The sequence below is a fragment of the Diceros bicornis genome, chromosome 4 (assembly GCF_020826845.1).
Source record: "Diceros bicornis minor isolate mBicDic1 chromosome 4, mDicBic1.mat.cur, whole genome shotgun sequence".
Lineage (NCBI taxonomy): Eukaryota > Metazoa > Chordata > Mammalia > Perissodactyla > Rhinocerotidae > Diceros > Diceros bicornis.
In genome coordinates this window covers 87,355,442-87,381,279 of record NC_080743.1, presented here as the reverse complement: position 1 = coordinate 87,381,279, position 25,838 = coordinate 87,355,442, and the positions used below count along the sequence as shown (strand labels likewise).

At 38.0% G+C, this 25,838-nt stretch overlaps 1 protein-coding gene across 6 annotated transcripts in view; it reads left to right on the top strand.

Moving 5' to 3' along the window:
* TDRD5 (tudor domain containing 5) overlaps positions 1 to 17,927 on the top strand; it is a 102,977-nt gene extending 85,050 nt beyond the window's left edge. For 5 of the 6 annotated variants that reach the window (XM_058539949.1, XM_058539947.1, XM_058539943.1 and 2 more), the window contains 2 exons: positions 1,052 to 1,262; positions 17,355 to 17,927. In XM_058539949.1, coding sequence (XP_058395932.1) covers positions 1,052 to 1,262; positions 17,355 to 17,602 — 459 coding nt within the window. In that variant the 3' untranslated portion in view covers positions 17,603 to 17,927. The remainder of the gene's footprint in view (positions 1 to 1,051; positions 1,263 to 17,354) is intronic. The other variant, XM_058539946.1, reaches the window with a different exon arrangement.
* Positions 17,928 to 25,838: the final 7,911 nt, after the last annotated feature.

Below are 25,838 nucleotides of genomic sequence, written 5' to 3'. Positions count from 1 at the left end.
GCCTGGAGAACATAGAAAGCTACATTTCCTGTTTGTATAATTATTGTTTCAGTTTACTCTGGGCACATCCCAGACTTTAAGTCACTTAGGTCAGTTGTTACAGTCTAGACCTGGTAGGGCCCGCTTTAGTCATATTAATGGCAGTTAACATCACAGAAGGTAAGTGCAATTGAGTTACCACAGACTCGGTCTACTTCAGCAATGACTATAAGGTAGGATATAGGATCTAATGGTTAAAATTTGGCACTCCATTCACTTTAGCCCAAATTTAATATCTATTTGGGACATTCATTTTTTTCTCTCAAACGCTGGTTCTTAATACTCCATTTTGTGTCTTCTTCTGAGGAGCCTTCCTTTAACGCCTTTGTGTTCTCCTAGTGTGTTGTTCACATTGCAGAATGCAGATAATGCCTCCCTTCATGGCTAGCTGCAGCACATATACTGTTTCCCTAAGTGAAGATCATGAGCTCTTTAGGGACAGGGATCATATCGTACTGGGAGGTGGTGTGGTGGAGCACAGAGAACATAGACTGGGCTGAGTTCAGATCTCTGCCTTGCCACTTACTGATTGACATTGGATAACCTACTCAGGCTCTTATAAAAAGCATTATGCTAAGTGAAAGAAGCCATAATCTTCTTAAAGAAGCCATATGTCTTCTTTAGACATGACACCTAACCTAGAATGGTTGTACTGATGTTTAAATGAAGAAACACACGCCAATAGCCTAGCACTCTGCCTGACGAGTGCTCACTGAACGTTATTTCTCTCATTTCCTGCCACTCTTCCTTAACTGTGTATGGTAGCACTCAGTACCGTGTTTGCTCATAATATGTGCTCAAGAAATTTTTCTTGAATTGATGGTCACTAAGTTAGAGAGGGACTTGTTTTTTCTAGAGAGTATCTAGGTTCTTAAAAGTGAAAAGTTTTATTTATTAATCATGATATGAAAAATGTTTGTCTTTTATAAGTAAGGAACCAAAACAGGCTAATTCTTCCTCTTATACTAGTAGTTACTTTTCATGCTTGTGCCCCATTTTTCCCATTCTGCAGCAACCGGACAGAAAGAGTTCTTCAGATTCTTCAACATTGCCCAAGTTGGAAGAGTTCTACATCTCCTTTATCCAGTCACAGCAGTCAGCAGAAGGGAGCCAGATTGAGCCTAATGACATTCAGACTCAGGAAAAGCAAATTCAGTTGTCCACAGCAGCACTCAGTTCAACTCCTACAGTGGTTGATTCCCCAGAAGAACACTCTGGTTCAGGTGGGTTTACATATAAGTGACAAATATAATGGTTTGCTATACTGCTAAAAACTTTCGTTTATCTTTTTCAGAACACAATTGAAAAATTGCTAACTGTAGCATTTGTCTCAAGTCCTCATATTATTTCTGGGCTCAGTTTTTCCCTTTCACTTTGCCACTCTTTTCTGCAGTTTTGTGTGTGGGGAGGTCAGGTTTACATACAGTAAAATCTGCCAATTTTTAAGTGTACGGTTCTATGAGTTTTGACAAAAGTATACAGTCTTATAACCACCACCATAATCATAATATAGAACGTTTCCATCAATCTGAAAGGTTTCCTCATGTCCCTTTGCAGTCAGGCATTCCTACCCCTACTCGCTGGCTCCTGGCATGTTACCTTCTCTTTTCTAGAATTTCATATAAAGGGAGTTTTACAGTATGTAGTTTTTATGTCTGACTTCTTTCACTTAGCATAATGTCTTAGAGATTCATTTAGTTTATTTCCAGGGTCAAACCTTTGTTCCTGTTTATTGCTGAGTAGTACCCAGTTGGTGTGGATATACCACAGTTTGTTTATCTGTTCACTAGATGATGGACATCTGTGTTGTTTCCAGATTTGGGCCATTATGAAGAAAGCTGTTGTCAACATTCACATACAGCTCTTTGTGTAGACATATTTTTACATACCTAGGAATGGAATTACTGGCTCATATGGTCACTGCATGTTTAACTTTTTAAGAACTACCAAAATGTTTTCCAAAGTGGCTGTACCATTTTGTATTCACACCAGCAATATATGAAAGTTTCAATTGCTCCATCTCCTTGCCAACGCATGATATCATCAATCTTTTTTAATTTTGCCATTCTAGGGGGTGTCTAGTGGTATCTTATTGTGATTTTAATTTACATATCCCTATTTGTCAATGATGTTGAACATCTTTTCATGTGGTTATATGCCATGTTTATATCTTCTTTAGTGAATTGCGTGTTCAAGTATTTCCTCATTTTTATTGAATTACCTTCTTTTTATTCATTTGTAAAAATTCTTTATTCTGGACACAAAACCTATGTCAGCTATATATATATATGAAATATTTTCAAGTATGTGGCTTACCTTTTCATTTCCTTAACAGCATCTTTGGAAGAGCAAAATTTTTTATTTTGATGAAGTCAGATTTACTGATTTTTTTTCTTTATAGTTTGAGCTTTTGTGTCCTATTTAGAAATCTTTCCTAACCCAAGAAACTAAGATTTTCTCTTACATTTTCTGATAAAAGTTCTAGAGTTTTAGGGCTTACATTTAGGTCTGTGATCCAATTCGTTAATTTTTGTATATGGTGTGATGTAAGGATCAATATTTATTTTGATTACATATAAATATTCAGTTGTGCCAGCACCATTTGTTGAAAAGACTATCCTTTTTGCATTAAACTGCCTTGATATCTTTGTGGAAGTCAATAGGGTCAATAGGCTGTATATATGAGGGTCTGTTTCTGGACTTTATATTATGTTCTACTATTTGTTTTTTTGTGAGGATGATCAGCCCTGAGCTAACATCTATTGCCAATCCTCCTCCTTTTTCTCCCCAAAGCCCCAGTAGATAGTTGTATGTCATAGCTGCACATCCTTCTAGTTGTTGTATGTGGGATGCCGCCTCAGCATGGCCAGACAAGCAGTCCATTGGGGTTCCAAACCCGGGCTGCCAGCAACGGAGCACGCACACCCAACCACTAAGCCACGGGGCTGCTCCTGTTCTAGTATTCTTTATGTCTGTCTGTACACCACTGTCTTGGTTACTATGGCTTTATAATAAGTCTTAAAGTCATATAATTTTGTTCTTTTTCAAATTGTTTTGGCTATTTTAGGGCATTTTCTGCATAAATGTTAAAATTAATTTTACACAAAACCTGCTAGAATTTTCATTGGAATTTTTTTTTAGTCTATAGATCAATTTGGAGAGAAGTGATATCTTAACAATATTGAGTCTTCTGATCTATGATCATAATCTGTTTCTCCATTTATTTCAGTCCTCTTTGATTTCAGCAATTAATTATGTTTCATAGTTTTCAGTTGTATAGGTATTATTCATATTTTGTTAAATTTATCCCTAGGTATTTCATATTTTTAAGCTATTATATAAATGATATTTTTATTTGTTTTTGATTGTTGCTAGTTTATTCAAATATGGTTGATTTTATATATTGTCGTTATATCTTGTGACCTTACTAAATTTAGCTTGTTAGTTCTGTTTTTGGGATTCTCTGTAAACAATTATATCATCTGTTGGGGGAGAAAACAGCTTACTTTATGTGAAAATTGTTTGCCTTTTTCCCTTTTTCTTGTGCTGATTATGACCTGAAACGTAGGGTGAATAGAATAGGTTAGAGTGAAATCCTTGTCTTGTTCTTGACCTTTCAGGTAACCATTTAGTCTTTCACAAATGAAGTATAATGTTAGCTGTAGGTTTTTTGTAAATGCCCTTGTCAGGCTGAGGAAATTCCAGTTTATTCCTAGATTTCTGGTAGCTTTTATCATGAATGGGTATTGAATCTTGTCAAATGCTTTTTCTGCATCTGCTGAGATGATTTTTTTTTTTAAATAGTCTGTTCTTAGGGTGAATTACATTGATTTTCAAATGTTAAACCAAGCGTGCATTCCTGGGATACTGCTCTCTTGATCATGATGTATTATTATTGTTTTTATTGAGGTAACATTGGTTTACAACATTATATAAATTTCAGATGTACATGATTATATTTCGATTTCTGTGTAGACTACATCATGTTCACCACTCAAAAACTAATTACCATCTGTCACTGTACACATGTGCCCTATCAACCCTTTCTCCCTCCTCCCTCCCGTCTTCCCCTCTGGTAACCACTAATCTAATCTCTGTGTCTGTGTGTTTGTTTCTTCTTGTTGTTGTTTTTATCTTCTACTTGTGAGTGAAATCATATGGTATTTGACCTTCTCCCTCTGGCTTATTTCACTTAGTGTAATACCCTCAAAGTCCATCCATCTTGTTACAAATGGCACGATTTCATCTTTTATTTTATAGCTGAGTCGTATTCAACTGTGTATATATACCACATCTTCTTTATCCATTCATCCATTGATGGGCACTTAGGTTGTTTCCAAGCCTTGGCTATTGTCAATAATGCTGCAGTGAACATAGGGGTGCATATATCTTTACACATCCGTGTTTTCATGTTCTTTGGATAAATACCCAGAAATGGAATAGCTGGATCATATGGTAGTTCTATTCTTAATTTTTTGAGGAATCTCCATATTGTTTTCCATAGTGGCAGCACCAGTTAACATTCCCACCAGCAGTGTATGAGATTTCCGTTTTCTCCACATCCTCTCCAACACTCGTTATTTCTTGTCTTGTTAATTATAGCCATTCTGACAAGTGTGAGGTGATATCTCATTGTGGTTTTTATTTGCATTTCCCTAATAATTAGTGAGTTGAACATCATCTCGTGTGCCTGTTGGCCAAGCTGTATATCTTCTTTGGAAAAATCTTCAGATCTTTTGCCCATTTTTAAGTTGGATAGCTTGTTTCTTTGTTGTTGAGTTGTATGAGTTCTTTATATATTTTGGATATTAACCCCTTATCAGATGTATGGTTTGCAAATATCTTCTCCCAGTTGTTAGGTTGTCTTTTCATTTTGTTGATGGTTTCCTTTGCTGTGCAGAAGCTTTTTAGTTTGATGTAGTCCCATTGTTTATGTTTTCTTTTGTTTCCCTTGCCTGGTGAGACATGGTATTTGAAAAGATGTTACTAAGACTGATGTCGAACAGTGTACTGCCTATGGTTTTTCCTAGAATTTTTATGGTTTCAGGTCTTACGTTCAAGTCTTTAATCCATTTGAGTTAATTTTTGTGTATAGTGTAAGATAATGGTCTACTTTCATTCTTTTGCACGTGGCTGTCCAGTTTTCCCAACACCATTTATTGAAGAGACTTTCCTTTCTCTGTTGTATGTCGAAAATTAGCTGTCCATCGATGTGTGGGTTTATTTCTTGGCTCTCAATTCTGTTCAAGATCTGTGTGTCTAGTTTTTGTGCCAGTACCATGCTGTTTTGATTACTGTAGCTTTGTAATATGTTTTGAAATCAGGGAATGTGATACCTCCAGCTTTTTTCTTTTTTTTCCTCAGGATTCCTTGGCTATTTGGGATCTTTTGTTCCATATAAATTTTAGGATTCTTTGTTCTATTTCTGTGAAAAATATCCTTGGGACTTTGATAGGGATTGCATTGAATCTGTAGATTGCTTTAGGAAGTATGGACATTTTAATTATGTTAATTCTTCTAATCCATGAACACAGAATATCTTTCCATTTCTTTGTATCTTCTTCAATTTCTTTCATCAGCGTTTTATAGTTTTCGGTGTACACGTCTTTCACCTCTTTGGTTAAATTTGTTCCTAGGTATTTTATTCTTTTTGTTGCAATTGTAAATGGGATTGTAGTCTTAATTTCTCTTTCTGCTACTTCATTGTTAAGTGTAGAGAAACGCAACTGATTTTTGTGTGTGTGTGTGAGGAAGATCAGCCCTGTGCTAACATCTGCAAATCCTCCTCTTTTTTTGCTGAGGAAGACTGGCCCTGGGCTAACATCCACACCCATCTTCCCCTACTTTATATGGGACGCTGCCACAGCATGGCTTGACAAGCGGTGCATCGGTGCATGCCCGGGATCCAAACCAGCGGACCTTGGGCCGCCGCAGCAGAGTGTACGCACCCAACTGCTTGTGCCACCAGGCCAGTCCCAAAACGCAACTGATTTTTGGATGTTGATTTTGTATCCTGCAACTTGACTATATTCATCTATTATTTCTAAAAGTTTTCTGGTGGATTCTTTAGGGTTTTCTATATATAAAACCATGTCACCTGCAAATAGTGGCAGTTTCACTTTTTCCTTTCGAATTTGGATCCCTTTTATTTCTTTTTCTTGTCCGATTGCTCCAGCTAGGATTTCCAAAACTGTGTTAAATGAGAGTGGTGAGGGGCCAGCTCAGTGGTGTAGTGGTTAGGTTCACGGGCTCTGCTTCAGCATCCTGAGGTTCACAGGTTCAGATCCTGGGCACGGACCTACGCACTGTTTATGGAGCCATGCTGTGGCAGGCGTCCCACATGTGAAGTAAAGTAGAGGAAGATGGGTGCGGATGTTAGCCCAGGCCCAATCTTCCTCAGCAAAAAGAGGAGGATTGGCAACAGACGTTAGCTCAGAGCTAATCTTCCCCACAAAAAAATGAGTGGCAAAAGTGGTCATCCTTGTCTAATTCCTGTTCTTAAAGAGATAGCTTTCAGTTTTTCACCATTGAGTGTGATATTAGCTGTGGGTTTGTCATATATGGCCTTTATTGTGTTGAGGTACTTTCTGTATCTTGTTGAATGCTTTCTCTGCATCTACTGAGATGATTATGTGATTTTTATTCTTCATTTTGTTGATGTGGTGTATTACATTGATTGATTTGTTGATGTTGAACCATCCCTGGAATAAACCCCACTTGATCATGGTGTATGATCTTTTTAATGTATTGTTGTATTCAATTTGCTAATATTTAGTTGAGGATTTTTACATCTGTGTTCATCAGTGATATTGGCCTGTAATTTTGTTTTTTTGTGTTGTCCTTGTCTAGCTTTGGTATCAGAGTAATGTTGGCCTTGTAGAATGAGTTAGAAGGCTTCCCTTCCTCTTCAGTTTTTTGGAAGAGTTGGAGAAGGGATAGGTATTAAGTCTTCTTTGAATGTTTGGTAGAATTCACTAGGGAAGCTGTCTAGTCCTGGACTTCTGGTTTTGGGGAGGTTTTTGATTACTGTTTCAGTCTTCTTACTGGTTGGTGATTGTTGTCTTCAAATTCTCTGTTTCTTCTTGATTCAGTTTTGGAAGATTGTGTGATTCTAAGAATTTATCCATTTCTTCTAGATTATCCAATTTGTTGGTATATAGCTTTTCCTAATATTCTCTTATCATGCTTTGTATTTCTTAGATGTCCATTGTAATTTCTCCTCTTTCATTTCTGATTTTATTTATTTAAGCCTTTTCTCTTTTTTTCTTGGTGAGACTAGCTAAAGGTTTGTCAATTTTGTTTGTCTTTTCAAAGAACCAGCTCTTAGTTTCATTGATTTTTTTTTTCTTTTTTTTTTTTTTTTAGTCTCTATTTCATTTATTTCTGCTCTGATTTTCATTATTTCCTTCCTTCTGCTGACTTTGGGCTTTGTTTTGTTCTTCTTTTTCTAGTCCCTTTAGGTGCACTGTTAGTTGTTTGAGATTTTTCTTGTTTGTTGAGGTAGGCCCGTTTGCTATAAACTTCCCTCTTAGTACCACTTTTACTGTATCCCATAAATTTTGGCATGTTTTTTCATTTTAATTTGTCTTCAGGTATTTTTTGATTTCTCCTTTGATTTTTTCATTGACCCAATAGTTGTTCAGTAGCATTTTGTTTAATCTCCACATATTTGTGGCTTTTCCAGGTTTCTTCTTACAGTTTATGTCTAGTTTCATACCGTTGTAGTCAGAAAAGATGCTTGGTACTATTTCAGTTTTCTTAAATTTATCAACATTTGTTTTGTGGCCTGATATGTGATCTGTCCTGGAGAATGTTCCATGTGCATTTGAAAAGAATGTGTATTCTGCAGTTTTGGGTTGGAATGTTCTGTATATATCTGCTAAGTCCATCTGGTCTAATGTGTCATTTAAGGCCATTGTTTCCTTATTGATCTTTTGTTTGGATGATCTATCCATTGGTGTAAGTGGAGTGTTCAATTCCCCTACTATTATTGTGTTACTGTCTATTTCTCCTTTTATGTCTGTTAATAATTGCTTTATATATTTAGATGCTTCTATGTTGGGTGCATAGATATTTACAAGTGTTATGTCTTCTTGTTAGATTGTTCCTTTTATCTATATGCAGTGCCCTTCCTGGTCTCTTGTTACAGTTTTTGTTTTAAAGTCTATTTTGTCTTATATAAGTATTGCTACCCCAGCTTTCTTTTCATTGCCATTTTCATGGAGTATCTTGTTCCATCCCTTCACTTTCAGTCTGTGAGTGTCTTTAGGTCTGAAGTGTCTCTTGTATGCAGCATATATATGGGTCTTTTTTTTAATCCACTCAGCCACCCTATGCCTTTTGATTGGAGCATTTAGTCCATTGACATTTAAGGTAGCTGGGCTGGCCCCGTGGCTTAGCGGTTAAGTGTGCATGCTCCGCTACTGGCGGCCCGGATTCGGATCCTGGGCACGCACCGATGCACCGCTTCTCCGGCCATGCTGAGGCCGTGTCCCACATACAGCAACTAGAAGGATGTGCAAGTATGACATACAACTATCTACTGGGGCTTTGGGGAAAAAAAAGGAGGAGGATTGGCAATAGATGTTAGCTCAGAGCTGGTCTTCCTCAGCAAAAAGAGGAGGATTAGCACGGATGTTAGCTCAGGGCTGATCTTCCTCACAAAAAAAAACAAAAAAAAAAAGGTAGCTATTGATTAGTATGTACTTACTGCCATTCTTTTTACTTTTTTTCTGGGTGTTTTAGTAGTTCTTCTCTGTTCCTTTCTTCTTCTCTTGCTGTCTTCCCTTGTGGTTTGATGGCTTTCTTTAGTATTATGTTTGGGTTCCTTTCTCTTAGGTTTTTGTGTATTTATTATAGGTGTCTGGTTTGTGATTACCATGAGGTTCATATATAATACCCTATGTAAATAGCAATCTATATTAAATTGATGGTCTCTTAACTTGGACCTCTTACTAAAAGCCCTATACTTTTACTCCCCTTCCCCCACATTTTATGTTTTTGATATCATATTTAATCTCTTTTTGTGTGTGTATCCCTTAAAGTCTTATCATGGAAATAGATGTTTTTAGTACTTTTGTCTTTTGACCTTCATATTAGCTTTATAGGTGGTTTGATCTGCTACCTTTACTGTATTTTTGCCTTTACCAGTGACTTTTTTTCTTTGATTAGTTTCTTATTCCTGTTTGTGATCTTTTCTACTTAAATAAGTCCCTTTAACGTTTCTTGTAAGGCCATTTATTGGTGATAAACTCCTTTAGTTTTTGCTTGTCTGGAAAACTCTTTACCTCTTCCTCCATTCTGAATAATAACCTTGCTGAGTAGAGTATTCTTGGCTGTAGGTTTTTTCCTTTCAGTACTTTGAAATATTGTGCCACTCCCTTCTAGCCCATAAGGTTTCCACTGAAAAATCAGCTAATAGCTATGGGATTTCCTTTGTGTGTAACTTGTTGCCTTTCTCTTGCAGCTTTTAGGATTCTCTTTGTATCTTTAATTCTTGACATTTTAATTTTTATGTGTCTTGGTGTTGGCCTCTTTGGGTTCATCTTGTTCCGTGCTCTCTGTACTTCCTGTACGTGGATGTCTGTTTTCGTTCCTTAGGTTAGGAAAGTTTTCAGCTGTTATTTCTTCAAATAGGTTCTCTATCCCTTTGTCTGTCTTTTCTCCTTCTGGGACACCTATAAAATGGATGTTAGTATGCTTGGTTGTCCCAGAAGTCCTTTAGACTGTCCTCGTTCTTTTTAATTCTTTTTTCTTTTTTCTGTTCAGCTTGGGTGATTTCCTCTACTCTTTCGTCCAGCTCACTGATCTGTTCTTCTGTATCATCTACTCTGCTGTTGATTCCCTCTAGTGAATTTTTCATTTCCACTATTGTATGCTTCAGTTCTGATTGGTTGTTTTATGTTTTCCATTTCTTTGTTCAAGTTCTGTGTTCATCTGTTCTTCTCCCAAGATCAGTGAGCATCCTTATGACTATTTGTATTCTCTATCAGGTAGATTCTTTATCTCTGTTTTGTTTAGTTCTTTTTCTGAGGATTTGTCCTTTTCCCTTATCTGAAACATATTCCTTTGTCTCCTCATTTTGTCTACTTCTCTGTGCTTGTGTCTGTATATTAGGTAGATCAGCTACGTCTCCTGATCTTGGAGTTGTGGCTTTATGTAAGTGATGCCTTATGGGGCCCAACAGTGTGCTTCCCTGTCATCACCAGTTCCAAATGTTCCAGGAGTGTCCCCTGTGTGGGTTGTGTGTGCTCTTCTGTTGTGGTGGAGTTGCTTTTGCTGCAGGTGCACAGGTAGTCTAGGCTGGCCCCTGGGCCGGCTGGTTATAAGGCTCAGCTGTGTGTGGCTGCTACGGTCATTTTAGTCAGGTGGGGCAAGCCGCAGCATGGCTGGCTGCAAGGTATAATAGCACACACCTGCTGCTTTTTAAGTGAGTCAGGCCCCCAGTGTGGCTAGTTGCCAGGCTCAGGGGCTCACAATTGCTGTAGGCCTCTGGCCTGCGAGGCTATTATCAGTCTCTCAGGAGTGCAGCTGGGTGGGGCTGGCCCCAGGCATTGCAGCACACAGTCATTTCAGGCGTTAGAAGGTGGGGTAGATCCCCTGTGTGGCTGTTTGAGATGGCCAGTGGCACAAGTCTGCTGTAGCTGACAAGCCCCACTGCCTGTTGGCCCACACACCCTGCCAACACACAGTCCCACCCTGCACACACACCCGCCCCACTGAGGCAGGCCCACTAGCCCTGCTGCAGAGGTCCCATGCACCCTGCCTGCACAGGCCCACAATTTCCCCTTGGGCTTGTTGGTGGGCGGGGCCAGTCCCTAGAGGAGGCTGCCTGCCCTGGCTGAGCTGGATTAAATCAGTGCTCTAGTGGGAGGGGCAAACCCCTGTGCTAACAGGCCTGAGGAAGAAATCCAATGGTGTCTGCCAACGTTTATGTCAGCACACCTGTACTAGGTCAGAATAATGACTGTCACCAGTGTCTCAGTCCTTGGGGAGGCGGTCCCAGTCGCCTCCTGCCTCTCTGAGATGCACTCAGAGTTTATCAAGTGAGTCTCTTTTACCAAAGGACTATGTACCTTTCTGTCTGGTGATTTTCTGTTGGTTTCCAGAAGGGGTCAATTGGTGCATGGGCCCTTTAAGAGCAGGCTTTCTTTCTCTTATGTTCAGCAGCTTTTCTGGGGGTATTCCCCATTGGTTTAATAGCCAGCAAAGCTGTGTATTATGGCACTTGTCTCTGTTATGCTGAATTCAAAAGCTGCTTATTGTGGCATAGCTCTCCTGCTCAGATCCCCCGCTCCTCCAGGGGAAGCTTTGTACCCTAAGATTGCTCCTGGCCATGCAGCACCACGGTTTTTACAATGTGGTTTTTTCCTCAGCAGAGGGGGTATTTCTGCCTCTTCCACCTCTGTCGGTGCTGTCCCTTGTTGTGGGGTTCTTTTTATCCAGTTTCCAGTTCTTTCTCAGAGGAAATTGTTCCACAGGTAGTTGTAGATTTGTTGTGTCTGTGGGAGGAGATGAGTTTAGAGTCCTCCTATGCCACCATCTTCCCAGAAGTCCCCTCCATGATGTATTATTTATTTTATATAATGCTGTACTCTTGTTAAAATCTTGTTAAGAATGTTTGTGTCTGTGTTCATGAAAGATATTGGTTTCTAGTTTTTTTGTGTGATGTCTGTCTGATTTTGGTATCCAGCAAATGCTGCTGTCATTGAATGAGTTGGGGCATGGTCCCTCCTCTTTTCTTCTCTGTAAGAATTTGTGTGGAATTGATATAATGTCTTCCTTAAACATTTGGTAGAGTTCAACAGGGAAGCCCTTAGGGCTTGGAGTTTTCTCTGTAGGAAGGCTGTTAAACTTCAAATTCAATGTCTTTAATAGATATAAGGCTGTTTGGGTTGTCTGTTTCTTCTTGAATGAGCTTTGGTAGTTTTGAATTTCAAAGATTTTATCTAAGTTGTAAAATTTATTAGCAACAATGTCCATAATATTTCCCTTAAGCACTGCTTTAGCTGCATGTCATGAATTTTGATATGTTGGGTTTTTATTTTCATTCAGTTCAGAATATTTTTTTTATTGATGTTTTAATAGTTTTTAACATTGTGAAATTTTGGGTTGTACATTTTTGTTTGTCCATCACCATATATATGACTCCCTTCACCCCTTGTGCCCACCCCCCACCCCCATCGCCCCTGGTAACCACAATACAGTTTTCTCTGACCATGTGTTGGTTTATATTCCACATATGAGTGAGATCATACAGTGTTTGTCTTTCTCCTTCTGGCATACTTCACTTAACATAATATCCTCCAAAATGGGACGATTTTGTCTTTTTTTATGGCTGAGTAGTATTCCACTGTATATATATGCCACATTTTCTTAATCCAATCATCAGTTGAGGGACACAGGTTGCTTCCACTTCTCGGCTATGGTGAATAATGCTGCAGTGAACATAGGGGTGTGTAAGCCTCTTTGGATTGTTTATTTCAGGTTCATTGGATAGATTCCCAGTAGTGGGATGGCTGGATCATAGGGCATCTCTATTTTTAATTCTTTGAGGAATCTCCATACCGTTTTCCATAGAGGCTGCACCAGTTTGCATTCCCACCAGCTGTGTATGAGGGTTCCTGTTTCTCCATATCCTCTCCAACATTTGTTGTTTTTTGTCTTGGTGATTATAGCCATAGTTCAGAATATTTTTAATTACCCTTATGAGTTCTCTCTTCAAGAAGTATGTTGTTTAATTTCCAAATATTTGAAGATTTTCCAAATTTATTTCCATTATTTATTGATTTCTAATTTAATTTTATTTTGATTAGGGGACATACTTTCAGTCCTTTTAAATTCAGACATTTATCGTATAGTCTAGAATATGGTTTATCTTTGTGAATGTTTCATGTATACTTTAGAACATTGTGTAGTCTGATATTGGGATAAGTATTTTATAAATAAATTAAGTCAAGTTGATAGATAGTGTTGTTTGAGTTTTCTATAGCCTTACTAATTTCCTATCTACTTGCTCAATCAATTATTGAGAGAAAATTGTTGAACTCTACAATTATATTGTTGATTTGTCTTTTTTTATTTCAGTTCTATCAAGTTTGCTTCAAGGACTTTGACACTGTTATTAGGATTATTATGCCCTATTGATGAATCAATCCATTTATCATTATTAAATTACATATACTCTTTTTTTTTTTTTTTTTTTTGGTGAGGAAGATGGGCCCTGAACTAACATCTGCCAATCCTCCTCTTTTTTGCTGAGGAAGACTGGCCCTGGGCTAACATCCATGCCCATCTTGCTCCACTTTATGTGGGACGCCACCACAGCATGGCTTGACAAGCGGTGCGTCAGTGCGCGCCCGGGATCCGAACTGGCGAATCCCGGGCCACCACAGCAGAGCGCGCGCACTTAACCTCTTACGCCACCGGGCCAGCCCCCATATACTCTTTATCCATGGTAATAGTCTTTGCTTTGAAATCCACTTGGTTGATATTAATATAGCCACTGAGATTTCTTTTGATTTATGTTAGCATGGTATATCATTTTCCATGTTTTTTCTTTTAATCTATCTGTATCTTTATATTAAAGTAGATTTCTTGTAGGCAGCATTGTAGTGTGGTCTTGCTTTTTTATCCAATTTAATAATCTCTTCTTTTTAATTGAAGTGTTTAGATAATTTAATGAGATAATTACTATGTTTGGGTTTAAATCTACCATTTTCTTGTTTTCCATCTTTCTCATTTGTTCTTATTCCTTTTTTTATCTTTTCTTCTTTTTCATTGTTTTTTTATGATTCCATTTGTTTCCTTTATTGACTTAATAGTTTTACCTCTTCTTTTGTTTTTGCTCTTTGAATGGTTGCTTTAGGATTTATAATCTATATCTTTGAATTATCATCCTCAGATTATTATCTGTATAGTATGAGAACCTTACAATTGCCTACTTCTGTTTCCTCCATCCTGTCCTTTAACTATTGTTATATATTTTATTTCTTCATATGTTGTAAACCTCAAAATTCATTCTTATTATTTTTGCTCCACAGTCAACTGTCTTTTAAAGAAATTAAAAATGAGAAAATTCTCTTTTGTTTACTCATATGTTTGCCATTTCCAGTGCTCTTCCTTCCACGTGTAAATCAGGGTTCAGCAAACTTTTTCTGTAAAGAGCCAGAAAAGAAATATTTTCAGCTTTGCAGTCCATACAGTCTGTGTCGCAGATACTCACTTCTGCCATATAGCACCAAAACAGCCATAGACAATACACAAATGAACATGGCTGTTTTCCAATAAAATTTTATTTAAAAAACAGGTGGTAGGCTGGATTTGGCCCACAGGCTGTAGTTTGCCAGTGCCTGTTGTAGATCCAAGTTCCCATCTGGTGTTATTTTCTTTTTGCTTGAAGAACTTAAACTGTAGTGCTGGTCTGCTACTGATGTATTCTTTCAGCTTTTATACATTAGAAAAAGCCTTTATTTTCTTTTCATTCTTCAACATTGTTTTTCTGGATGTAAAGTTATAGGTCAGCAGATTTTTCGATGCATTAAAAGATATTGCTCTGCCCGTCACTGTTTCTGACATCGTCTGTTGTTATTCTTATCTTTGTCCTCTGTAATGTGTTATTTCCTCTGGCTGCTTTTAGGATTTTTCTCTCGCATAACTGCTTTTCAACAATCTGATTATAAGGTGCCTTGGTGTGGTTCTCTTCATATTTCTTCTGCCAGGGTTCGTTGAGCTTCTTGGATCTGTGAGTTTATAGTTTCCATTAAATTTGGAAAAATTTCATTCATTATTTCTTTAAATATTTTTTCTGTCACCCTTCCCTCCCCCCCTCCTTTTTCTTACTCCAGTTACGGGTTACAGTGTGATAGGCCACTTGATGATGTTCCCCAGTTCACTGATGCACTGTCCTTTTTCCAGGTCTTTGCTTCTGGGTTTCATTTTGGATAGTTTCTATTACTATGTCTCCAGTGTAGTAACCTGTTCTTGTTCAGTGTTTAATATGTTCTTTTGACATCCAGTATATTTTTCATCTTAGAAATTGTAGTTTTCATCACTAGAGATTTGGTTTGGGTCTTTTTATATCTTCTGTTTTTCTCCTCATTTATACTCATGTTTTTCTCTGCCTTCTTGAATACCTGGAGTGTTCTTATAACAGCTATTTTAATACCCTTGTCTTGTGAATCCAGCATATGTATCATTTCTGCATTCTGTCATTTGTATCATTTCTGAATTGGCTTCTACCGATTGATTTTTTTCCTGATTATAAGTCATATTTTTCTGCTTCTTTGAGTATCTGGTAATTTTTTATTGGATGACAGACACTGTGAATTTTGCATTGTTGGATGGGTCTTTCTTTCTTCTTTCATTTTTTCCTTTTTTTCTCCCTTTTTCCCCTCCCTCCTTTCCTTCTTTCCTTTCCTGTCTGTTTGTATCTGTCTGTCCATCCATCTGTTCAGTTGAGGGGGATGCAATTAAATTACCTGAAATTGGTTTTATTATTTCTGTGTTTCTTTTAGGTTTCATTAGGCTGGCCTAGAAAAGCCTTCAGTCTGTTGGCCCCGCTGTTTAGGTAGCACCTTTCTGAGAGTATTGACAGGACTTGATGTCCTATGTGTTAGGATTTCTTTACACTTTGTCTGGTGGGAACATGAACTATTTTGTACCAGTAGAAGCTCCAGTGATCGTTCTGCCTACTCCTTTCACGTAGGTTTTTCCCTGGCCTTGGTGGTTTCTTCGCATGCGTGAGCCAGATCACTACTCAGCTAAGGCTGTGCAGATCTCCAGCTTCATTCTCTCCAACTGCCTCTTCTCTGTTACTTTTCCCCCGCAAATTCCAGACACCTTGGCCTCCATGAATTCCAAGCTCTGTCTTCTCAACCCAGGAAGACCTCTGGGCTCGCTCAGTGCAGTCTTCCCTCCTTGTCCTGCAGCCTGGAAATTATCTTCAGACAAGGAGCTAAGGCACTTGTAGGGCTCACTTGGTTTATTTCCCTTCTTTCAGGGATCACTGTCCTGCATGCTTGTTGTTCAGTGTCTGAAAGGTGTTGTTTCATATATTGTGTCCAGTTTTCCAGTTATCTAAAGCAGGAGAGATTGTTTTTCAGTCGCTTTTGAATTAACATCATGTCTGGAAGCAAAAGTTTTGCTGCTCTTTTAAATCCTTTCATCACGTGTCCCTGCCTTCATATTTTTATACCTTTTAAAATCTGAGCTCACCAAAAAATTTCTTTAGAACTCACCATCTCTTTTTCTCTCTAGTGGGCATTAATTATAGCTTTATGATCAGAGTTTTACTTTTTAGAATACCCTGTCAAGTCCTCCTTGAGCATAATTCATCACAAACGTATGGAACGTATACTACATGCTACTATGCTAGATGCTAAAGATGCAAAGATGAATAAAATATTGGACTATGCCCGCTTTTTCTCTGAACTTTTTGAAATCTGTGTTTTTAGGGTCTAGAGCAGTGCTTTTCAAACTGTGGGCAGTTACTGGTGCTAGTCTATGAAGGGTTTGTGACGATGGACCACACAATAGTACATTGTTTGGCTCACCTAGATTTTTTTTTCCCCCAAATCAGGACTTTCTTGAAGGAAGCAGTGTATTGGCTTAGATGCTGGCAAAAGCTCCTTCTCTCATTGTAGTCAGGTAATAAACAATTTATAGACCAGCTACTTTTAGTAGCACTGGTTAGAGTACACATGTGAGAATGCCTTGCATTCCCTTCCTTGGCTATTTGGAACTCTGGGACATTGGAGTTCCCTGCAGTTTATCTCATTTAAAAGATTCTTTCTTCTTAATTAAAACTAATTCCTAAGGAATTCATTTTATGGCCAATAACTGATTTTTGGAATTTCAAAGCAGCCACAGTCTTGGTCAGTTTTGTTTTTACGCTGACACAAGGCTTGAGATTAGAACCACTTTGCAATAGAGAATGCCCATTGAATGGCGTTTTGCTCCCTGCTGGAAGGAAATAGAGGAGCTTAAGGACTCTTCCCTGGAATTGGAATTATATCTATTTTTATGATGTCCTAGGAAGAAATCTTCCTTTCCTTATTCATAAGTGCATTTTTTCCCTTTCTTTTTTATCCTCATCCTGGCAAGAATTTATTTTATCTCAATGCATGATTCCTCATCCTCATTTCCTTTTCATTTGTTGATTGGTTTCGGAGTCTCATCCTCTCTGTTTTGCCATTAGCAACTGTCATCACCTAACAGAAGATGATTGAACACGTTAGTAAAGATCTAGAATGGGAGAGAGAAGGCAGTGCGTGTGAGAACACCTTGAAAAGACTTCTATTTTCTTTCTTTTTCAGTGGAAAGCTCTCCAGAGAGACTAAAGAATGAAGATTTTTCTAGTAGCCATGCTATAACAGTGTTCAAAGACAAGAGTCATGGAGCCATGGACCAGCTCTCTTTGATTTTGTCTCCTCAGCTCCAGATTTCTCAGAAGCTCCTCATTCCTCGAAGTACAGCCACTGCTGCCTTAGGAGCTGCTGCACGATTAGCCACGTCCAGGAGCCTCCTACACTGGTACCCCAGTGTGAAAAGGATGGAGGCATAAGGGGAGGAAAAAATAATCCAGGTGCTTAGGGCTTGGTGATTTCAGGCCAAAATGAGGAGCAGGTATTAAGAGGAAATAGTATGTTGATAGTTGATGCCTTTGTCTTTCTGTGTGACTATATTTTAGTTTTATTATGCTAATAGACCACTTTGTTGTAGTAATCATTGATATTGTTAATTTTCATTTTTATTGACTGTATTTCTTATTCTGTATAATTTTGTCCACCTTTAATGTAGTAGTTTAAAGGAGTTTTTATTCTTTTTGTGTTTCTATAAAAGTTTTTCTTGTATATATCATGACTGATAAATGAAAACTGGAAAACTAATGTTTTGTGATCGATATTTAGTAAGACAAAAATTCTCTCACATCCCTATCTGCAGAAAAAAAGGATGTCTGAATTCTAAGGCTGTTTTTTCAATCTCATTCGGAATCTTCTATATTAGAGAGATGATCCAGGGCTCCAGTCCTTACCATCGTTATTTCTTTGAAATACTAGGATTAGCAAGAAAATCCACACCCTGAAGCTTTGGTCATATAAACACTTTTATGTTTTTAAAAAATTAAACTGTCTTTCAGTATAGGCAATTTCTTGAAGACCAGTAACAAAATTATAGAGACAGTATGTTGACACTTAGCTGAGCCATCTGCGTAGTCCTCACAGTTCCCAGGAGCCTTAATGGAGCAGTAGTTCAGCAGTGGTGTTGTGTAAGCATCTATAGAACAGGATGTTCTTGGACATCCAATTGTGTGAAATATTACATGACATTCTGTTAAGCTCATCGTATCAACCATCAAGAGAAAAGACTGAAAGGTGAAATTAAAGAATGTGAATGATACTGATTTCTTTGTGGTTAAATACCAGACTTATCCCCAAATTTAAAAAAATCCAATACAGAAGCATTTCTTAGAAGTAAAATCAGAGAAGGAGTGTGAGTTACTGGCAGGCTGCATATAATGAGGTTCTCACCTCACCAACCCCTGCTCTGAGGCCTCCTGTTTGGCATTAAATGGCAAAGCTGGCCCCTAGTTCCTTTCTCTCTTTCTAAAACAAAGAATTGCTCCTGTTTCCTTTTCAACTACTTAATCAGCAAAATGTCCACTGAGGAAGGCAGTGAGATGAGAGTAAATACAAAAGTGCATTTAAATTTAGTGTATTACTGGCTGAAACTTCTTGCTCAGAATTAAGTAATCATGAAACAAAGTTAAACTCAAAGTCTCTAAATACTGCTAGTTTTTTGGTTTAAAAACCTTAAAGAAAATGTGTTTAATGCAATAAAATTTAAAAATATGGATTCACATTTAATTCCAATATATTTATAAGAATGACGTTATTCTAATTGACCAAAAAAAAAAGAAAATGTAATCTGGAAACATCACTGATAGTTGACCCAAAAGAAAGAACAGGTTCGCATTTGGGTTTTTGTGATTTTATATCAGACATCTTTATTGGAGAAGACCGTTGAAGAGTTATATGGAAGGTCACTGAACAGTTAAATATCAGATGACAGTTAAATATATATGGTACTCAACTGTGAGATGAACTGATATGTTCTGTTTTTCATATAGATTTAGGTAATTATCCACAAATTGTTTCTAAAGAAGAAAATTCATTTTGGAATGATGCTTCTTAGAATTCTTCCTTTAAAGAAGAAACCAGGTAATCTGGTAGAATCAATATTTACATGATTAGTAGGTCAAACTGTAACCCTCTCTATAATAGCACTCAGCTACCACAAGGAACTCTGCCAATGCTGGGTAACCTGACAGTGATTAATTTTACACTTTGCCAGTTAGATGGGGATTATGAAATCACTGTGCTAAGGCTCTTTCAGAATCCTGTCTATTTGCAAATGACCAGATAGAGAATCATTTAGACAAAGCCATCTCAAACTGATGAATGTCAACACACTTTGAAAGAAGCCTATTTAGTAATTAATAGTTAACATTGTAGCCAATCTGCCAATCTGTTCGCCTACCTTGGCCCACAATGTGGGCTTTGTTAGGTAGTTAACTAAAATAGCCCAAAGCATCAAACAAATTCAATAGATCATTTGAAAATAAGTAAATAGGTTTCTATATATAGGGAGGAACTATATAAGAAATGTTCAAAAGATAGGTAGATGCTCTGTGGTTTAGGATTAAATTAATTGTATTTTATTGTCAAAAGATGGGTTGACATCTGCTAGACTTAGAACAGCCTCCCTCCCCACATTTTTGGTGTTAAGGATCTATTAGAAGTAATAGAGGTCCCCAAGAAGGGTTAACTGGAAGTGGGGGCCTGAGGTGTGTGAGAGGGAATGGGAGTTGAGAACATATGGGAAACTCCTAGTTATAAACTCTTAGGAATGGAAGAGGGAGTGGCTTTACTAATAGCCGCTCAGGTTTTAACTCCAGTGGCTTGTAGCCAATACCCCTCTCCCATCCAAAAACACACCGTGGGATATCAAAAGAGGAGTTGTTCTAGCTGTAGTCAGTCACCGCTTTTTCCCTCTAACTCGCACACATTTGAGATGCCAGTTGTCCATTTTAAGACAGGGGGATGACTAGAGACTTCTGCCTACAGTCAAACTATGTCTAAGCTAGAGACTTAGAATTATAGAATTTTGATCTAGAAGGAACCTTAGATGAGGAAATTTGAAGCCTAAAAAGACTGACTTGCTTATGGTCACACAGCTTAAATTCCCATGTCTGCTGTCTTCTAGCTCAGTGCCCTTTCCCCTGGGAAATACTGCCGCTCCATCTTGTGTAGTTTAAATGATTTGATGCCAGAAGACATAGTTTGGTAGATAAGTCCAAAGGAATGGTGGTCTGATAGCTGAGCACATCTCTGGTGTTGGAGGGGAAGGGGTTGATTTACAAAGATCTCGTATTCTTGAATGTGGATAGCTTCAATAACTGGGCCAGTTCTCTAGCTGGAGAATCTGAAAGGGGGATATTGTAAGGGATGAGAAACCAACATCTTACAAAGCAGTCTTTCTGAAGCTTCCTGTTAACATTTATACTGTGTAGCAAGGCTTGTCTAACAAACTTTTGGTATCTTTTCAGAGTTAAATTTATCTTATTTATATGTACAGTGCCACAGACAGCATTATTCACAAATTTGCATGAATCATCACTAAGACATTTACAAGATTTTTGTCCTGTTGCCCATTCAGATCTTGACGTTTTCCAAGATGCCAACCAAGGTGCTTATCAACCAGATTTGTCTGTCTACGTTCACAGCCCTATTTCTAACAGGTGTCATTTGTCTCATTTAGCCAGTCACCAGTCAACCTAGTAACTTTTTGGTGTCATTAGCCTATTGGAACCAGAATCCTTTAAACTCTGCTATTTTTAACTATGTAGACAGAAACTGTTGTAACTTCTCAGTCAAGGACTTCTCTAATATTTAGAATTATAATTGACTTGTGTGCCACTTTTCAACATGAAATTGAGTGTTTGACCTACCCCAAAACTGAGTAGAGAATTTATTGACAGCTAAATTTTCTTCATGATAAGCATAGTTTTTGAGGAATGCTTTTAGCTTTCTGTTTGGTATAAACTTCGTTTTATATTTCTGTTAAAATTTTTTAAGATATTTTTTAATTTATGGAAAAATAGTTATAAGAAAGAATGTTTACTTGATTATTGGTGCAATTAGATACATAATTTGATGAGGAAACCAAATTTATGACTCTATCTCTGCTCTCTAAACTTTTGTTACAGAACTAACGGGAAGTTATTGGGATCAAGGAATTATGATTAGCCTGATCTTTGGTGTTCGTAACAGCATTTTGTTTGATTTATTTAAATATTTGTGAAGTTGGAATTTGTTTTGTCAAAAATATCTAGATTTTTTTTGTAATTAGTTTTTGTTATGATTCTGCAGGAATGAAGATTTCACTTAAATATGTGACCCAGAGAACTTAGTTGAGTAAAATACAGGATTTCCTTGTGTAGTTGTAAAAACAGAGATTTGACACTCTTCTTGACTAAAATACTTGTCTTCATTTTTGGCATGACCTCTTTATTCTTAAAGTACTTCGGCCTTTTAAATTTTTGCTGTATTGTAGGTAAATACTTTTATTCCATGAAATTGGAAATTCATTCACACTGGAGCCACTTCTTAAGTACCTGACAGCCAGATTTCAGAAACTTGTTTTCTTTCTCTTGTTTATAGCAACATGTCAAACGCTTCTAAGCCATCTTCCAGTTTCTTCAATTCTCTCTTGAGACAGTTCCACACACTGAATACCAAGCCCAGTCACATCTTGTGGCTGTAATGCCGAGCTCTTTCCTGATTCCACAGTCAGGGCCTTGGCGGCAGTAGCTCGCCTGCCTAAAGCAGATCATTTCCAGGTGGTGCTCAGACTCCACTGGTACAAACTTTGATCTGTCATTCCACTGAACCATAAGTAGAAACCACAGACAGCTCAGATCATTTCTTACTAGAACAAATGACTCCTTGACAAAAGCATCCTGTTACTGCAGTGTTGTTACTCATATGTTCTGATGAAAATCTCTTTGATATATATATGAATTCATATATATGAAATATGAATATATAATTCATATATATGAAAATACTTGTCAGTTAAATAAGACTCTATGTGTACCATTTAGGATACTATTAGGCAAAGTATATCCCCACAGGATATTCCATATTTCCTTCTAATGATACCTTTCTCCTAATGGGCACCTGTCTTCCTCTTTGCTTAGAAGGATGAAACTTAAGCAAACATACATGATATGGGCCAGAGCCAAAAGTTTATCCTTTCTTTTCTGAATTTCAAAAGCAATAACATTCCTATACTGATCTGGAGAAGGACAGTTAAACAAATTGAGAGTAGAGGGGTAGAACATTTGGCTATAATTAAGTGATAACATCCTTTGTACATCTCACATTTTAGGCAGTGGAACATCTGTTTATGATCAGGTAGACAATGTGTTTTTCAACAACCTTTTGTGCAATTGATGATTTATTTTTACTAAACTTTTTAGATTTAGAAACAACTCTATCAAAACTTTGTGGTCTTTATCTAGTTTCTACTTGGAATTGGCCCAACAGTTGAGTTGACCCAGATTCACGAGGCTCAGCAAAGTTGCCTCAAAAACTTGATTGAAGAGAAAAATTATGAATTGACAATAACAGCCAAATCAGTTGTAGGAAACATCATGTAATTAATTATCAGTAAACTTGCATCCTGTACTGGCTTTGCTTAGGATCTTTTCAGATTTACAGAGTCATTCAACATATTGTGGAAATCGATTTTTGGTATGAAATCTATAGAGTTCTATGGGATTTTTGTCAAGTCTCTCAGCTAAGCTGAAAGAAATTACTCACTGGTACTACCTTGTCCTCGTGCCATTCCATCATAAGCATGGACTACTCTTGAGACATAATAGCCTTATTAAAAACCATTTCTTTGAGCAACTTGGTAGAACCATCTGTTTGACATGAATATAATATCTGAGAATTTCCAAGTTCTATATTCTATGGACCAATGATCCCTAACCTTGTATGAGGTCGTTAACTTTATTTTAAATAAATGTCAAGCACTAAGGACTGTCTCCCCAGAAAGTGCATATTCGTACAGAATTCTTCCCTAATTTCGAGGAGTCTAGACTTTTGAAACTCACCCTACACTTTCTTGAACAGGAAAAGGTCAGAAAAATCTCCCACCTCCCCCTGCTCCACCTCCAGCCCTGTGTTCCCTGCCACCAGCCACTAGTTGCCTCAGATATAAACCCAGGAGAGAATCATCCTTGACTGCTCCTGGCCCTTCATCCCCACATTGAATCCTTTATAAAGGCCTGTCAAATTCAACCTCCTAAGTATCTCGTGAGTCCCCCTATTTCTCTGTCGATCTACTGCCACCACCTGAGGCCACGCCACTTCATATCTTTCCTGGCATGTGGTAGATGTTCAGTAAGCTTTATTGAGTGAATGAATGAGTCAACAGGACACAGCATAAGATATAAATAAGGTCAATTGAAATCTTATCTCTTTAACACCATATTCTGAACGTCTGTAAAACAGAAGACTCTAGAAGAGTTTAAAGAAACATGAGCAAACCTCCCATTTAAACTTTGCATTTCAAATTGAATAAACAGCCTGTCCTCCAGAGGACTGAGTAGAAAGACTGGAAATATTTTGTTAAGGTTATTCTTCTGCACAAACCATATTTGATTGATATTCTAGTTTGGTTTGTGAAAGAAAGTGCAAAGAATAAAAAAGTTTGATATTTGCAGCTTGTCAGCAACAGGCACTTAGCCTCCTTTCAGAAAAGTTTGATTTACCAAATTGGCTTTAGTTTGTTTATCATTCTTTATTCTTGGAGGCACACCTCTGACTTCCAGTTTATTTTCCAGAAAATCTTTTCAGCACCACAGACCCCAGTTCAGTGGACAGACAGAAGTAGTTCATTAAAAGTGCTCTTTAGGGTTAACATATTAGTTTGCTTTTGTGGACCATCTGGTGGCCTCTCAGTTTGGGGCTAAATTTAGAGAAAGAGAGGAACCTGTGCCTATAAATAATGGACTCCAGGGGCAAAAGCAAAACGAAAGAAACCAAAGAACTCCTTTTTAGGTTTTGGTGACTTCTGTGCCATTAATACTTTCTAAGACTATATTTACCTTGGAAATTGCTATTGTGAGGTTTTTGTTCTGTTTTGAATTCAGTGTAGTGTGAGAAAATGTGAATGTAAAAAAATCGCTAAAGCAACTAAAAAGATGAGCGGGGAAACTACCACCAGCTTTAAATTTGTTAGATGGCAAAGGTTAAATTATGGATTCACACTGAAAAATAAAAGCTGACCACTAAGCATTACCGAGCGTTAAGAGGCAGCAGGTAGGGCAGCAGTTTGCGAGCCTGGCGTTATATTTTAATCACCTGGAGAAGCTTGCAGAAACTTCCACAGCTTGGACCACGTCCTCCTCCACAGGTTCTGATTTATTTGGTCCCATTGTTTCAATGAGCAGCAGGAGCCGAGAACTGTGCACGAGGATAATTCAACCGCGAGAAAAAACCACACACGCGTATCCTGACCTTTCTCACTGTACACTTTGGAGTGGGGATTCTCAAGGGAGTGGTCAGAGGCGCAGACTGCCCGGCTGAGGGAGAACTTTTTCCCCTCTACTCATGCTGCCCCCTCCTGCCTGCCCGTTTCCTCGTTCTTTGTCCTGTTCTGATAGAGCCCGCCCACCCCCACTTTCCTCCCACGCATCTCTGACGTGGTGAGCCACGGTGACACACGGGAGCGTTTACCCCTCAGCAACACTGGCGTGGGAATCAGACGCTGAGAACTGCTGTGTTAGAAAGTCATTTTTATTGTAAATAAATGACACAGGCAAGTAAGTGATAGACTACTGCAACTGAATTTTTTTATTTTATTGTAGTAAGAACAACACGAGATTTATCCTCTAAACAGATTTTCAGGTACATAATATAATGTTAACTATAGGCACAATGTTGTACAGCAGATCTCTAGAATTTATTCATCTTGCATTATTGAAGCTTTAACCCCACTGATTAGCAGCTCCCCATTCCCCTAAACTGATCTTAATTTGATTATCTGATATCTAAATCCCATGTTCTTTTCTCTCTCATGGTAGCATATTCCCACTAAATATTGTAAAGATTTAACGTGGGTGGTATCACATGCTTGAATTGTGGTGGCTTTTTTCCCTCTCTCAATAAGCATCAAATGTTATGGCAACATGGAAAGTGTTGAAACAACATGCCCAATGGTGGAGCCAGTAGTAACTCTTCTTTTACTGTTTGTTAACCAAACTAATCATTTTATCTTCATTTGGCAAGATAAATTGAGGCTTTTGGAACCTTGATGTGAAACCTTAACAAAATTGAATTTCCTGCTGATTTGGGAGGAGTCTGTAGGAGTGTTAGGTGGTCTGGTGTCACAAGCACACTCGCTGAGTTGTTGGTAATGCTGCCCAGGGGGCGAGGGTGGGGTGGGGTCGGGGTCCCTCAAGACTAGACACAGCCGAGCTTTGAGGACCAGGGACTGAAACGGGAGAGGAGTGTCTGAACACCTAGTGAGAGTGTTAACTTGGGGATTATTACCCGGGGTTTCTCCACCTGAATTACTCCGCAGATTTGGTCAAGGGAATATTTCACCAAAACTGGATTTTTAAAAAATTATTTTCCTCTAAAAGTGAAATGAAGCAGCTCCTCTTTTGAGATTAGGTTTTGCTTTCTCCTCGATGCTAGGTGGCGCTCTAGGACAAGAGTTCTGCT